General features: G+C 36.8%; 2 protein-coding genes across 9 annotated transcripts in view; one reads left to right on the top strand and one right to left on the bottom strand.

Annotated features, from left to right (window-relative positions):
* The window catches only part of NFKB2 (nuclear factor kappa B subunit 2), a 38,218-nt gene extending 36,619 nt beyond the window's left edge, over positions 1 to 1,599 (top strand). For all 4 annotated transcript variants that reach the window (XM_072423886.1, XM_072423884.1, XM_072423883.1 and 1 more), the window contains one exon: positions 945 to 1,599. In XM_072423886.1, the coding sequence (XP_072279987.1) occupies positions 945 to 1,102 (158 nt within the window). In that variant the 3' untranslated portion in view covers positions 1,103 to 1,599. The remainder of the gene's footprint in view (positions 1 to 944) is intronic.
* Positions 1,600 to 2,921: 1,322 nt separating this feature from the next.
* Positions 2,922 to 15,149, bottom strand: part of PSD (pleckstrin and Sec7 domain containing) — a 161,805-nt gene continuing 149,577 nt past the window's right edge. For all 5 annotated transcript variants that reach the window (XM_072423879.1, XM_072423880.1, XM_072423878.1 and 2 more), the window contains 2 exons: positions 14,634 to 14,777; positions 2,922 to 13,429 (listed from right to left, as the gene is read on the bottom strand). In XM_072423879.1, the coding sequence (XP_072279980.1) occupies positions 13,184 to 13,429; positions 14,634 to 14,777 (390 nt within the window). In that variant the 3' untranslated portion in view covers positions 2,922 to 13,183. The remainder of the gene's footprint in view (positions 13,430 to 14,633; positions 14,778 to 15,149) is intronic.

Raw genomic sequence — 15,149 nt, 5'->3', positions numbered from 1 at the left:
AGCTAAACCTTTTTATTTTTTTTTAAATCTGCATTCCAACTGAAAAGAGTGTTTGCTAGGGGATAGTCTTGTATTTCCTGTCTGTTCAGGCTATGATACAGCTACCAGTGACAAGGGAAAGGAACTTGTTTATCGCAAAATTGTCAGGGGAAGCTTCTTCCCTGAGCTATTGATCTTGTTTGTTAGAACAGGTTGTACTACATGGAAGAGTCCGCTATAAACAGCTTCTTGGCTGATTGTATGAGAGGAGTGCAGACTGCTACAGGAATTCTCCACCCTCCTGTGTACAGCACACATACAACATTTACATTTCACAAAGATGTGTTCCCTCTAGGCAGGGATAAACCACTCCAGTGTTACCAAAACTGCTGTGTCCCTGTCATGTGTAGCAGTGTCATATCTCTCTCTCTCTCAGGTGGATGTCTATTAGCAATAAGTAAATGTAATAGAAATACTCTATGTTTGGGACTCTATAATATTAATATAAAAAGGAATGGAGGGGGGCATAATGGACCACTTGCTCTTTTTCTGCAGTTATTATTCTAGCTTTCATTTATAAGGGTTTGTTCAGACCAGTGCCTGGCACCCTGCAAGCTACCCACACTCATTGCTGCACACCAACAGACAGCATTTGAAGTATTCACAGCAGGCAGCACTGAACCTGTCTCACTTCTGTCCCGGTCATTCCCTGTGGGTGAGATATGTAGCATCTCATTTACAGGTGCAGTAACTACACGTAACCTTGATGCCAGTCTGAACAAACATTTGGAGGTCACTGCAGGTTGCTGCTGGACAATCTCTGTGTTTAAATCTGTTGCAGATTTGGTGTAATTTTGGAATTGTATTTAGATAATTGCAGCTCTCTATATAAAACCTTCTAATCTGCAATATGTGATGCTGGTTATTCTAGTGTGGCTAATATCCATTTGCAAATTTTTTCTTAGCCCAAGAGATCATGGTTGACAGCGCCTATGGAAGCGAGTCTGTGGATATGGAACAGTCAGCAGAATCTGAACCTCAGAAACCTGTCCTCCTTGGGACCACAAGGATGTCCCCAGCACAAGAAATAGCTTCAGGAAACGAGCCACCAAGTGGGCAGTAAAACAGACAGAAATGTTGGATTCTACCACTATGGTGCTTGAAATGTATCTGATGGTATGACCCACTGATTTTTATTTTTCTCCTAATCTGAAGATTTTGTAATCATGGAAGAGGCCTCAATTGACATTATTTTAGATAACTGCCTAAATTGATCTCAGTGGGCTTATTTCTTGCTATTTACCCTTGCGGCAAAGAAATCAGATTTTTAGCACCAGTGAATGGTCATATGGGACACAAAGTACCAAGTGCAGAACAATCTCTGGATATCGGTCTTTACTGAATGATTTATATTCTACTTTCCATCTGTGAGATGATCAATAAAAGAGACTTGTGAGCAGTTATTGACGAGATACGTGTACAGATGACATACACCTTTTATTCCCTGGGTAATGTTAAACAACATTTATCCTTCTCTCTACATTTATTGACTCCTAATACTGTTATTTAAAATATGTTTATTTTTTATTACAAATAAATGATGTATGTTTTTTGTGTGTATTTTTCCTTCAGATCTTAATTTTTATTAAAACATTACTGACAATGTTGTAAATTAGATTTGTTCTAAGAGGGCAGCAGAATGTTCACTGCCTGGATGTAATGCTGATCAGTGACTTCAGTCATTTCAGTCATTTCAGTCATTTCAGTCACACACCTAAAACAAGCAGAGAACTGTGTGACAATTTTCTGAACACTGGAGCTATATACACATTATAATAATGGTTATTAACTAGGCAAGATGAGTGTTTTACAACCTTTCAGTACAAGAGAATACCCTAAGGTGGATGGAGTCACCCCAGTGAGTGACTGGTAGCTTTAGGCACTGGTGGGTAAGGAAGAATATACTAAGCGATTGGTTAGTAGGACCGGAGACTGGTTAAAGTCAAGTTGAGATTAGGAAATTGTTTTAGGTTTGAGTTTTTTGAGCTTGCTAGTTTTCGTTATATCTTAGTTCACAATGACCAGATTTGCTCATAGCAGTAGTAGATTCCTATTGTGCCCTACACACATACAGAGCATGTCACCATGGACATGGTAAAGCAGTCACCATGGACAGATACATGTGCCAAACCTATTTTAGAAGGGACACATTGTGTGGTCTAACCTTGGTTTTCAGTAAACTGTGAATGCAACAACCATAATCGTTTCTGTTATATAATAACTGTTCTTACAGTAAAGTAAAGCACCGGCTACAAACCACAAGGGTAGGCATTGGGGAAATGTTATTAGAGCTGCTGTCAGGTTTTACTACCATCAGAAATGCCATTGGATAGATTCCTTTAATAGCATTTACAGACAGAAGTACAATGCTAGCTAAGGGAATGCTAGAAGCTCTGTCAGTCTTTCATTGGCAAATGTTTTCCTGTTTTTTTCCCTCACTACATATTGGGTAAAAAATTGTCCCCAAAACAGAAGGAAGGGGAAAACTGTTTAATAAAGTCCTGAACATAAATGAAACATGACAGGGGTCCTATTATCTCCACCCCCAAAAAAATGTATTATCCCTTTCTATATTCCACCTAAAAAACATTTGAATGTAAACATGAAAACAAATTTGACTTTTGCAGCAGTGTTAGGATATGGAAAGTCAACAGCTTATCTTTATAAATGAGCAGTAAAAGTTTCATTTACTTTGTAGATTTCTTTTCACTTACCAGAGTTTGAAGCAAATATTCCAGATCATCCACATAAAATGTCCTTATCTTATTTGTATTGTGTAATGACAAGGTGACAATATCCTAGAAGAGATGGGTAAGGAACATACACGCACACATCTGGATCTGTTGCTTTACATTAGAAATAGACACCGGAACACCTACATATAAGAGTCAATATTATTTAATAAATGTATGGAAAATAAAACTTAACACATATCCTTTTTATGCAGAAAACTGTTTGGCATTTTTAGATGCATAACTTACAATCAACCGCATTTACAGAAGGAAATTCAATAAACAATGTATTAAGCATTAATCAAAGATGCATTAAAAATGACTTTCAACTGAGACTGAGGCAGGCAGCGGCCTGAGCCAAATATTACCATTGAGTCAGTGACTCCCTCCTCACGAGAGAGGAAAGTACAGACCTATTGGAGGTTTTGGGACTTCAGGACATGTCAAATATCTTATTGGATCATGCTTTTTAAATTCATACAAAAACACAAAGATGAATGAGAAAAAAATACAAGTAACATGTCCCTACTTTACCACAATCCCCATCCTAGTGTGAAGCATGCGGGGGATATCATGGCTTGTCACCGTTTTAGTGTCTAAAGTGATAAAACACAAAGAGGAGCGTGTATTTTCTATAAAAGGAACTCAGTGTTTGGTCTTCCTAAAGATAAACTGACCACAACATAAATGGATTCCGTTAAAGCACCGATTCTAAATTATTTTAATGGTGAAAAAAAGTTATTTAAGAACATAGGATTATTATTGGCAGATGATAAGTAAATTATATTTAGAGGTTTCATGTCTAACTGCTATTACAGTGAAGGTGCAGCCCTGTGCTTTATATGCAGGGTGCTGCTGGGTGTCATTTTTAGGCATATGCACTTATATGTATACCAATGTATTACTGACTTCCTGAAATCATTGGAGTGAATGATGTTATAGTGTCCATGCAACTGCTGATGCAGATTTGTGAGAATCGTTCTTCAAGTCCTCAAACCAAGCCAATTACTCGACTTTTGAAGAATACGCTAAAAAAAATTATCAAAACATAGTGATCCTACCTAATCAGTGACCTGGAAAATTAAAGGGAAATGTTCACAGTATCTGTCCTGTGTGTGAATGGTGAATGCTGTGCATGGATTGCTGTGCTGTTGCTTGGTAACCTGAGAGATAAGAGAGTCTGGAAGTCGGGATGTACTAAGCTCTCCAATGCACCGCTGATCATGTGACCATGGAGGTGAGAGACATCTAAATATATTGATGTTGTCTATGCATTATACCGCACAACACTCCAAGCAGTCCAATATTATTTTAACAATGGTCTTACCTACCATTGGCGATGTATTTGCAATTCTGAAATCTGACGGTTATACCTGAATATAACTATTATAGATGAAGCAATAGTCCTGTATAAAAAAATGGGCGTGCATCTTGTAAACTATTTTTATCTTCAGCAATAACAGTGACTACAAACTTATAAAATGATAATATCTGATATCTGTCCATTTAGTGGTCAATTAGTAATACAGAAAGTTGGATTTGCAATGAAAAAACAAGGCAAAGTGCTGATGTACAGAGATACACGGCTCTGCCCGGCCTACAATATATACCAGGGATGCCACTGTGCCACCTCCTACTTACATTATACCAAGAACAGCACTGTTATATCCCCCCCCAATGAATGGTCTTAGAGCCATTACCGGTATACTTAGTTGGGAAGCACATATATCAGAAAACATTTTACTGATAGTTATACAGCATTATGCAGAGGATTATTCCACTGACATTTAAATTCTAACTTATACTCTAAATAGACATAGTATTTAGTATTGTATCAGTTACTTTCAATAGGAGAAACAATTTTTTTTCTGAACTTTCACAAATAAGCCAGACAACCACTAGAAAATTCACCAAGGAGGTCTATACGCCAACACTAACAGAGCTGGTATTATTTTCATCCTACAGAAAATGACATGTACATGTAGATCAGCCAAAGCATTGGAATCACAGGAAGGTGAAATACATAGCATTGCCTTGTTACAGTGGCCCCTGTCAAGTGTTGGGATATATTAGGTAGTAAGTGACCCCTCTGATCTGCTGAAAACCTATACCATGGGCATCAGACTGGAGCACAGAACAGAAGAAGAAGGTGGTATGGTGAGAATCACGTTCTCTCTGCACATGTGGATGACCAGGTGAGTGGTAATGGCAGCAGAATGCAGTATGGGGGGTAGGGCCGACCAATGCAGGCTGTGTGACTTTTTAAATATCTGCTACCAATCTCCGGGTGCCAGATACCACAGGGTTGGTGGACCCCATGCTTGGACAGGTTAGAGAGGCACAACAGACCTACATATTATTGGCCATGTGGTTTTAATGTTTTGGCTGATGTGTGTATACATATGTATGTGTACACATGTATACATATATCTCCATACATCATACAAATGCCATGATAAATCATGATGAGTGTCCCATTCACATAACCATAAATACACAAATGTGAATGGGAGCACAGTGCTGTAGAAGCTTTATTGTCCAAGGTATCAATCTCCTTAGACTCCTCAAGAACAATGCAATATACAAATATGGTGCAGCAGTCGGTTGCAGGATGACACAACTCCCTAACACACAGCTAACACCTTAAGGAAAGACAAATGCATGTACCAAACAATCAAATTGAGAACCAAGGAAAATCGGAGAGTCTTTTTTTTTTTTTTTTTTAGAATAACTGAGAACCTGTATTTACTGATATAGTTTCCTTCTAAGGATATCAAATTTCTTTGTTGAATTATTTCTAAACAGAAAAGCAATGAAATGATCATTGTGACATGCTGCACTTTTCTTAATCAAAGTACAGCCAAGCCGCAATCTGAATGATAAACAGTCTGTCTGCTCTGCTAGAGGTGTCAATTTCCCAATTAGATATTTCTGCAATTTAGGTAAATTTTTTATTGTATCCATCAGCATGAGACGAGAAGCTCTGGGGACAGTACATTGGCAGATAATGTGTACAATCTTCTTATATTTTCTGGATTAGCAGCATGTTTTCATTGTGTCGTTCCTAAAATTAAACAGTTGCACTGTACCAATCTGTTACTAATATATGCATTCCCAATAACTGCTTAACCTATTTTCCTTGTAAATAATTATTAGCTGGGGAATATCATTTAGGATACATACTTACACTTTCATATGATTTTAAACATAGTAAGTGACATTCAATGAAAGAGAACACAAAGTGAGTCTTATGTTTGTCTGCTATTCATTCTCCCTGTCTGTGTAGATAGTGTATGAGGGACATGTATGGATTAGGGGTGAGGAACCCAAGTCCCCCCCACCCCCCACCCCATTCTCATAGACATGTTGGATTCTATTTGCTACTAATTTTTAGGCTCCCAGACAGACAAAAAAAAATATTCCACGGCATATATCGGGTACACTTTAAGCAGAAAGAGGATTCCTACAAAAAAAGTCTGCCACCGGCCACTGTAGTTGCAGTAGAATGTTTAGTATATCACAGAATAGCCCCCCCATCACAGTATACCTTTTCCATCTTTAACCACAAAACATAAACTCCACATACTGTACATTATTGGGACCATTTATAGTACGTTATTCTCCTCATCACAATTGCCAAAAGCTTTAAAAGTAGTAAACATTTTGCTTACTTGGCCACAAAGTATACAAACATGATACTGGATATTATTTACACATATATTCCTCAGGAATAAAAAAGACACCCACAAAATAACCATGACCAGATGAAGCATGTCTAAATTTTTCCCAAACATTTTTACTTGTCATTCAGCATGACTGTCTATTGTGTTTTTATTAGTGTGAGATTATGTTATGGCTACTCATAATATTCTATATCAGAGAACACTGTATCTCCAGACTCTCCGCCATTACAGTAGACAGGAGAGAAATTGGCAATGTACACGAAGGTGAACCAACATTCATCTCTGGAATAAGATCACAGCAGTAAAGTCTAAGGTGCGTCAGGCCCCAGTGCTGCCGCTGCATTCCAATGGTTTAATAAATGCTCTTTGCTGGCTGTCTATAATATATATATATATATATATATATATATATATATATGTGTGTGTGTGTCTATAATAAACAGTAACAATTTACTTTCATTACCACATTTATAACAGAACCCTTATCTGCTGAAAAAGGTTTAGTTTCTCCTCATTTGAGTCCCACTTCTTGTGACTCAACTCTGAACTCAATTTAACGCAACTTGTCTTCTCTACTTGTTGGGTTTCATCACGGACAACAAATGTCCAAGCTTATAAGACAAAAGACTGAGAATGAGGAATTATCATTGAACTACGGTGAACATCGGGTGAAGGAGGCAGTTTATTTACTATAACTAGGTGTTTGCTAAGAGGAATACACAGTCATGGCTTCAGTACTGTAATCTACAAAATATATTGGGGAAAATGTTTTTTACACCAAACATTTGCTTTCATAAACTAATGAGCGGGAATGTGTGGTATCAAAAAAAAATAATATTGATTTGGTATTTGGCAAGATTTAATGATACATCAAGCTAAAGCTCGTGGCTAAAAATTATCACAGAGGGATGCAAACAGGATTTTTTTTAATGTGTCTTGTTCAGCTATTTAACAAGACCTAAATATGTTTATACCTAAATACATGTGAACATGAAATGATGTGTCTATGCTTGAGATCTTGCTGCATTTACCCCCAAAGAAAATTGCTAAGGTCTTAGATAGAACAGACATTGTGCCAATTTTTAAAGATAAGTTTGCCTTTATAATGTTATAACACAAACTATACATTGATTAATGTACCTTTGCTTGATCATTCCCTGATCCGTCACAGCCATCAGTTCTAGATATAATTTTCTTATTAGTTTTCTGAGCAGTCAATGAGATTAGTGCAGGGAGGGTTAAACACGAAGGAGTTGCAGAGTTTGTATACAGTATTGGCATATGAATAAGCTCTGGACACAACATACCAGGGCAGGCCTGCTGGGAGGATGTAGTGACAGCATTTCTAGTATCACGTCACCCAGCTGGTACACTGCATGCATGGGAATGAGTCTGTTCATGATATCATCCATGGAAGTATGAGAAGTGCTTTGATGTCATTAGTAGCGGGGTAAATTCCTTCTACCTCCTAGAATACCTTGGGCTGATTAGTACATTTGAAACACTTGCAGAAAGTTCTCCTGACCTGCAGGGAATACTAAATAGAAAGACATAGCTTAAAGTGCAGCACTAACTTTACTAGCATAAAAGAGTTGTGTGGACTTTAGCAATATAAATGCTTAATTTAACTTTAAATGTGCATCAATTAACAGAAGCATTTTATCTACAGGCAATACTTAAAAAATAAAAAGGTCTGAATTAATACACTATAATTTCTTCTAATAATGTGTAGAGCAATTGTGTAAAATACACCCCCCCTCCCCCCACACATACACACACACACACACACACACACACACTCACCTAGTACACCATCCACAACAGTGCTACAGCCAGAATTCCAGAGTTACTAATGTAGATTGCAAGTCTTGCAGACATATATTTTAATATATATATGTTATACATTGTATTACTCTTTCTTTAGGAAAACATCTCTACATATACAGGGCCCCCATACTTCTGACAGCCAGCCAGACATTAGGTTAATTACTCTACAATACTGAACCCTTTATAGACTTTACTCCAACTTAGTATGTCACACAGCTCTGAATGAGGAAGAAAATAAAAATCTTTTGTTCCCATTAAGAACGGGAACGTCCCCTATTCTGCTCTGTGCCTGGTGTCCTGTAAGTGTAATGTAGTAGTACCGGCAGTAAGTAATGTACCAGAGAGTGTCAAGGACAATCCTGGATATATGTAGCATTGAGTTATACTAAAATATCCTCATACATTTCATTTAGCCACTTCATATAGGCCACACTCTTAAAGTTGCAATTAATTGTACATGCCTGTATGTGTTATGTTGAGGAAAAAAAGTGATTGCAACACGAAAAAAAAGAAAAGTATTTTTGAGCTAATGAACAGCTCAGGAGTAAATATTATTATGCAAAGTCCCTAATCTTTACATTACATTCTTTCTAAATACCTAAACATGTGATGTGCATCATCCTCCTAGCTGGGATTTTTTTACCATATATATATCAATTACATATTGGATTTTTAGCCACATATAAATGATTATCAGAAGCAGCCACTATAAATATACCTAAATAAATGTACCTCTTTCAAACAGAATGTATAGACTGTAGAAGCTATTGCCCTCAAAGATTCATAAATGAAAGTATTACGTTACTAAAACCCTATCCACCAATACCAATAGTATCTGTACATAGTTATACTTATACACCATTACATGATTACAATCACCATTACATGACTGCATGACTTCCTATAATAGATGAATCCTCTACCAGCTGCAATAGGCATTATAAATAGCCACAGCTCTCGTCTGGCACAATTATTGCTCCACAATAAGAACAGTTTAAAAATTATATAACATACCTTACTTAGATTTGTTACATCATAATTAACCCAGATAGTCATTTTCTTTTTGTGTTGCCTTGTTTGAGAATATATATGGAAAATGCTTAAAGAAGGCAAAAGTGTGTTTAATAAGCTGCAGAGCAGCTGCTAATCAATGAGTGGCACAGTTCTCTCAGGGTTTCCAGCTCTTAGGAAATCTCTTCTGTTAATGAGCAGTTTGTACTGCGGAAGATTAAAGTATTTACTTTGATGTCTGGATAAAAGAAGGGAACGAGGAAAATCTATCCTGAACATGCAATATTTGTTATACAGGAAAGATTAATTATTTGTGAGTGGATGAATGTTTTCACATTAAAACACTTTTTTTGCATAATAAAATACAAAATTACAAATCTACCATGTAAATATTAAAGCTGTGTAAAAGATAAGTTTTTGAACTATGACAATTTAAACATACTTACTGAGAATGCGCTACTTTATATTTTTAATCTGACAATGGCCAGGCTAAGGGAGGGAAGAGGGAGACAATTGCCTTGCACTTAGCTTTCATTTCTTTTTCAAAGTTGTGGCTTCTCCAAAAATTTCTCTCTTAGCCAAGCATGGTGGGGCCTTTTTATAACAGAATATATCTGCTCGGCTTATTTCCATATAAAAAACTGGGGGTAAAGTCCTTAGTTTTGGATAGCAGACCGAGCCATGTAAATCCCACATTGGACCAGTGAGATATGCTTGTACATTCTGTTTTAAGAAGGGATTGCATTGGTTTAGTGGAGGGTTCATCCTAACGTGTCTGTTCATACCGTCCCACCATAGCCCAAACATCTAGATGGGACATACAAGTGAGCTGTCTTTCATACACACTTTCATTTAATGTTAGGATTTTTTCACAACAAATTGGATAAGACCTGACCAACAGAATATAGAGTGGACAATTACCATAATGACAATTTAAAGTGAACCTGTCATCGGAGAAATGAAGATGATGGTTAGTTGGTTCTGAATATGGCAGTTTCTTTGTAGGTAAAAGCTATTCCATTACCCTGGAATAATCAGAGATCTAGAGAGTCAGAGACATGTCAGAATACTTGATCGGACTTGGAATATACGTAAGCCAAGGGTTTAGGTAACTGGCATTTTCAGCTGCAACAGTCCTCGTCACCATATTTCTCTTATGCTAGGTTTAACTTAACCATACCCGAGCTAAATGTGGACTATTCTCAGAAAAACACTGTGAGTAAGCAAATCAAACAAACAGGCTGGACATTTACCTGACATCAGCACTCTATGACTCTAAAACTAGACTTATATTCAAAATGACACAGGTTAGGGCAGGTTTAGACCCATGGTGGGTTGAAGCCTTCCTGCACTCAGTCACCAACACCGCAGCTCTGGTTTTCAAAGAACCACAGTTGGCAGATTTGATAGTGGATGACTACTACTTTGATAGTGAATGGTACTGAACCACTTGCTTCCAGCCCTACTCATTTACTATGGGATTGTCACCAGTAAACGTTATATGTAGCATATCCCCATAGGCAGCAGTTCAGTGGTGTGAGAACAGTAACAGCACCACAACTTCACCACCAGTCTGAAACATAGCCTAATTCTACTGATTCTCCAATAGAAATATCCAATACAACAGATTTCTCAGTATATTGATACAGTTGTAGCATGAGTTTTTACTGTAGGTCTCTGGGTTTGTTGAACACAAGGCTTCGCAAGGTGCACTATGACCTCAAATGCTGGGTGACAAAAAAAAATAGAACTGCAGATGCTGCTAAATGGTGATCCTAAAAATCAAAGTTTATAGCTATGTGCCTGTCTATGAATTCATCATTAACCCTCAGTAATAGACCACCTTGATGACAGCAACAGTTAGCCAGAGATCACAATGAAATCACAACATATTTGATTTATAAACAATAATAAATATTAGCAAATTGGATGGCAATTCTGTCTCTTGAAATGAAGGGGAAACTATATGGATGGATACACTTCTCATCTGCATTTTCTTGCTTTGCTTATGCCCAGGCCAAGTTTAATTCGCTTACTTACCTATAAGTTGTGTCTGTCAGCATCAATGGGCCCTTTAATATTAAGATTATTAGGTAAATGGTGTACACCATCAAATATCAACATACAACATATGTCACATTTGCAATATTGTAGCATACAAAAAAATAATACAATGAGGATTTTCCTGTAAGATGAATTATCATTTATATATGACACATCAGAATTTGGACAACAGAACTCGTATCTTTAGATAGTGTTAGTATTAGAATAACATAACTAAGCATGGTACCCTTGGCTGATATGCTCCCAAAGTAAACAAACTAAAAATACAAGTTTTTCATTGAATCTGGAACATAGATAAACACTTCTTTAATATTTGTTATAAACCTCTGATTGCCTGTACTATAGTATGGCTTATATGCTTGGCATATGTTTTCAGCTGCAGCTTATTAAATGATAATAAAAGAGATGGCCCACTCAAAAATGATTCTTTAGTTACAGGTAAGATTTTAAAAGACTATTTTTCCTCTAGGTTCCTATCTCTTTGGGACTCCAGCAAACAAAGTTTATTTGCCAAAATTCCTGGGTACCTTGCTGTTCTTCCCCTCTTCCTGTGGGGTGTTTACTCTCCGCATTCTGTGATTAAAAATAAATTCAAATCTGATAATAACAAAAAACCCAGAAAATTTAGGCACAGTAATTAGAAGCCCTAGATTTACCTCTGAAGTATTTACCAAACCCTAAAGTATCAGTTTTAGGTGGACCAGGGCTTTAGGTAAATGATATAATGACCTTAAATTCTGACCTCTGCCTTCATAGTCCCCAGTAGTAACTTCAATCCAAAAACTATGATACACTGAATTTCTGCTGGTTTTCATCAGGAGCCAGACACAAGATTTGATTGGCTAGGTCCAGAGCCCATGCTGAAACTGTCACTACATTTCTGACCCATGCAGACATTGTTGCACCGTTAAAGTGTAAACCTCCATTTACAGTTTTAATGACAATTGACATTCAATTTTTTTTGTGTTTTTTTTGTTTTTTGTTTTTTTTTGCATGAAAGCAATTACCTTTCAAACTTCAAAAAGAGCATTAAAACTACAAAATATCAGCATGACAATCTTGAATTCAGTAAAGTATTAAAAGTGCAAAAATATGTCACAAAAATGGAGGAAACAGTTAAGAAATGGCACCTTCCTAAATTGGGAAAGCCATTTTGCCAAAGCCCTCAGGAGAATCCAAATGTTTTTGTTAAGTTCTGTCAAATCAAACTGTTCTCTCCTCTTCATGGCCAGAGCAGCCAGATCATATACAAAACAAGATTAGAAATTCTGTACATGGCCCTTGTAAGTTTAGGACAGGAGGCTTTCATCTCTTCATTGTCGGCGTAAAAAATATTTGATTGTAGCAAAGTTTATGTGCTGTACTTTTTTAATAGTAAACTCCACTTCGGTATGCAAGGAAACTTTTTTTTAGAATTTATTTTTTTTTGTTTTTGGTTCCCATTATTAAAATTTAAAAAATATGGTCCCGCTGGATTTGAATGGCTTAAATATAAAACAAAAGATTTAAAACTGTTATCTAGACTTAAAGAAAAAAAAAACATTTTGAAAAGCTTTCACTCACATGCAGTTCTCTCTTCTTGTACTATCCGTGCTGACTCTTACATATAGGCAGTGTTTGTAGTGACTGTGCTGCTTGTCATCCATTATAGGAATCCCACTGCTCCTTTCAAAAACTCGGAGGTTTCACCCTGTCACAATACGTACCAGCAGAAAGTATTAAATCATGCAATACTTATTGGTACCAGCCTAGAACCCAACATACCAGTTATAGAGGAAGAAGGGGCCTCGAACATTTCTTTCACCAAGATCTGAAGTGGCAGACAGCTCAAGACTTCTGTCTAGTGCTGCTGTGTGTGGGCCGGCAGCTGCCTCGTGAAGACGTGTGACATTTTGCTTTGGTGGCTGAAATAGGTGGGTCCAGATTGAGAGAGGGACTAGAGCGTGATTTTTTAAGTCCATCCTCATCATTTTCTGCCGAGTCATATAAACTGTTTTCAAAAGCTTCCAAATCTTCTGTACCCGCCTTCAACTTTGCTCGAAGGAGCATAGCATAAGTACCATAACGGGATTTCTTAAAAAAAAAATAAAAAATACATTATATGCATGTTATACATATAAGAGGTTCACAGATTTCTCTATATAAACTGTTGACAGGATAATGTGAGACAATGACCATCATTCCTACAACTTTGACCTTCCTTGTCAGTGAAACATACATTTACTCAGATGTCTGATTAGTTTCACAGATTTATTAGAACCAGCTTGAAGGCCATCTCTGAATACATACAAGCACATTAAGTTTAAATATACTTCTTTTATTTCCCCTTGAGTATTCCATATTTTGTGTTCTAATTAAAGCTGATAACTGATTAATCACAATCATCAGCTAGAAGGCAATGTGTTCTAGAATAAACATCTTGTACTGACGAATACATTAATAGGCAATGAGAAATTCCATGTATTCGGCAGCATCCTCCTTTATTAAGTGAAGCACTATGGGACACTTATTCTTATATGTAGACTGTTCAACAGGGCTGAGAAGTAAAATGAATATGCAAGGGGAAACAGGATCTAATTTTAACAACTATTAACGGAAAAGAAAAGTCAAGGTGAGGTCTTATAAATCATTTACATACCTTCATTAAGCTAGCAAAATGATGACTAGTGAATGTGTTCCAGCATTTTTATAAATTTAATTGGTGGCCTAAAGCTTATGGCACTGTTTTCTGAGTAAGAGCCATTTTCCTACCTCATATTTCACTTCCTCCTAATAACCCTTCCCCTGAGTTCATGGAGGATCAGCATCATACGTAGGTGTCATTTAGTAGAGTCTGCGTCCAAACACAGCTTGCCTAAAAACACCCACAGCTCCAGGCTGACATCCATCCACCAAGGCATGTTGATATTTGCATAATTCCACCAAAAAAAAAATCCACTGCTTACAGGTTGAGGGCTCTTGAAAGGAATGCTGAGGCAAGGTGCTGTGATGTTTCCAGAAAACTATTTACAGCACCTTACTGGCCCCTATCACCAGCCATGATCTGCCTGTGTTGCAGAGAAGCAAAGAGCCTCAGTGATGATGTACTGAATCTAAATCAAGTATGTAATGAAAACATATATTTTTTTTTATAATGTGTTAGCTTGTTGATAAGGGGGGAAAGGAGGAATTGGGGAATGCAAAATATAGGATGATTTAACATCTAGTTTCCCAAATTTGCAAGAATGGATTAAAATAGCTTAAAGAGCTATACCAGAAAATTTTGTGAATTATCTACCTCAAATTCTAGGTAGTCTTCCTTCTGCTTAAATTCATCCATTTCTTTCCCCTTCACCTTCTTATCCGGAGGAGATGTACGATGTTCTATTAAGCTAGATGACATGCTCTTGAATTTAGCTTCATGTGTTTTCACCTGTTCCTCCTAAATAAAAAAATAAATCTATGAAATACTTACAAATAACAGCAAGTAATTAAAAAGGGACCATGTTTTGCTCAATATTACTACAATGTAGGACAATAAACAGATATGTATTTCATTAATGTCACCACCTACATTTAAAAGCAATTGAGGAATATATTACACAAATTGTTGCTTCATTATATGGGACCCCGAGTGTGCCATAATGTAATTTTTACTGAATAAAATAATATTTAATGAAATAATGGGGTGATTTGTGATGACTGTAAAGCCTCCCACATGAATCATACATCTATATATCAGCTTTGTTTTGTAGGTTTTCCTGAGTTCAACAGCAGACCTAAGAAATGTGTAGGATTTGAACCCCCCCCCCCC

Source organism: Pyxicephalus adspersus, chromosome 10 (assembly GCF_032062135.1).
Source record: "Pyxicephalus adspersus chromosome 10, UCB_Pads_2.0, whole genome shotgun sequence".
In the NCBI taxonomy this organism is placed as follows: Eukaryota; Metazoa; Chordata; class Amphibia; order Anura; family Pyxicephalidae; genus Pyxicephalus; species Pyxicephalus adspersus.
This window is presented reverse-complemented; position numbering and strand designations above follow the sequence as displayed.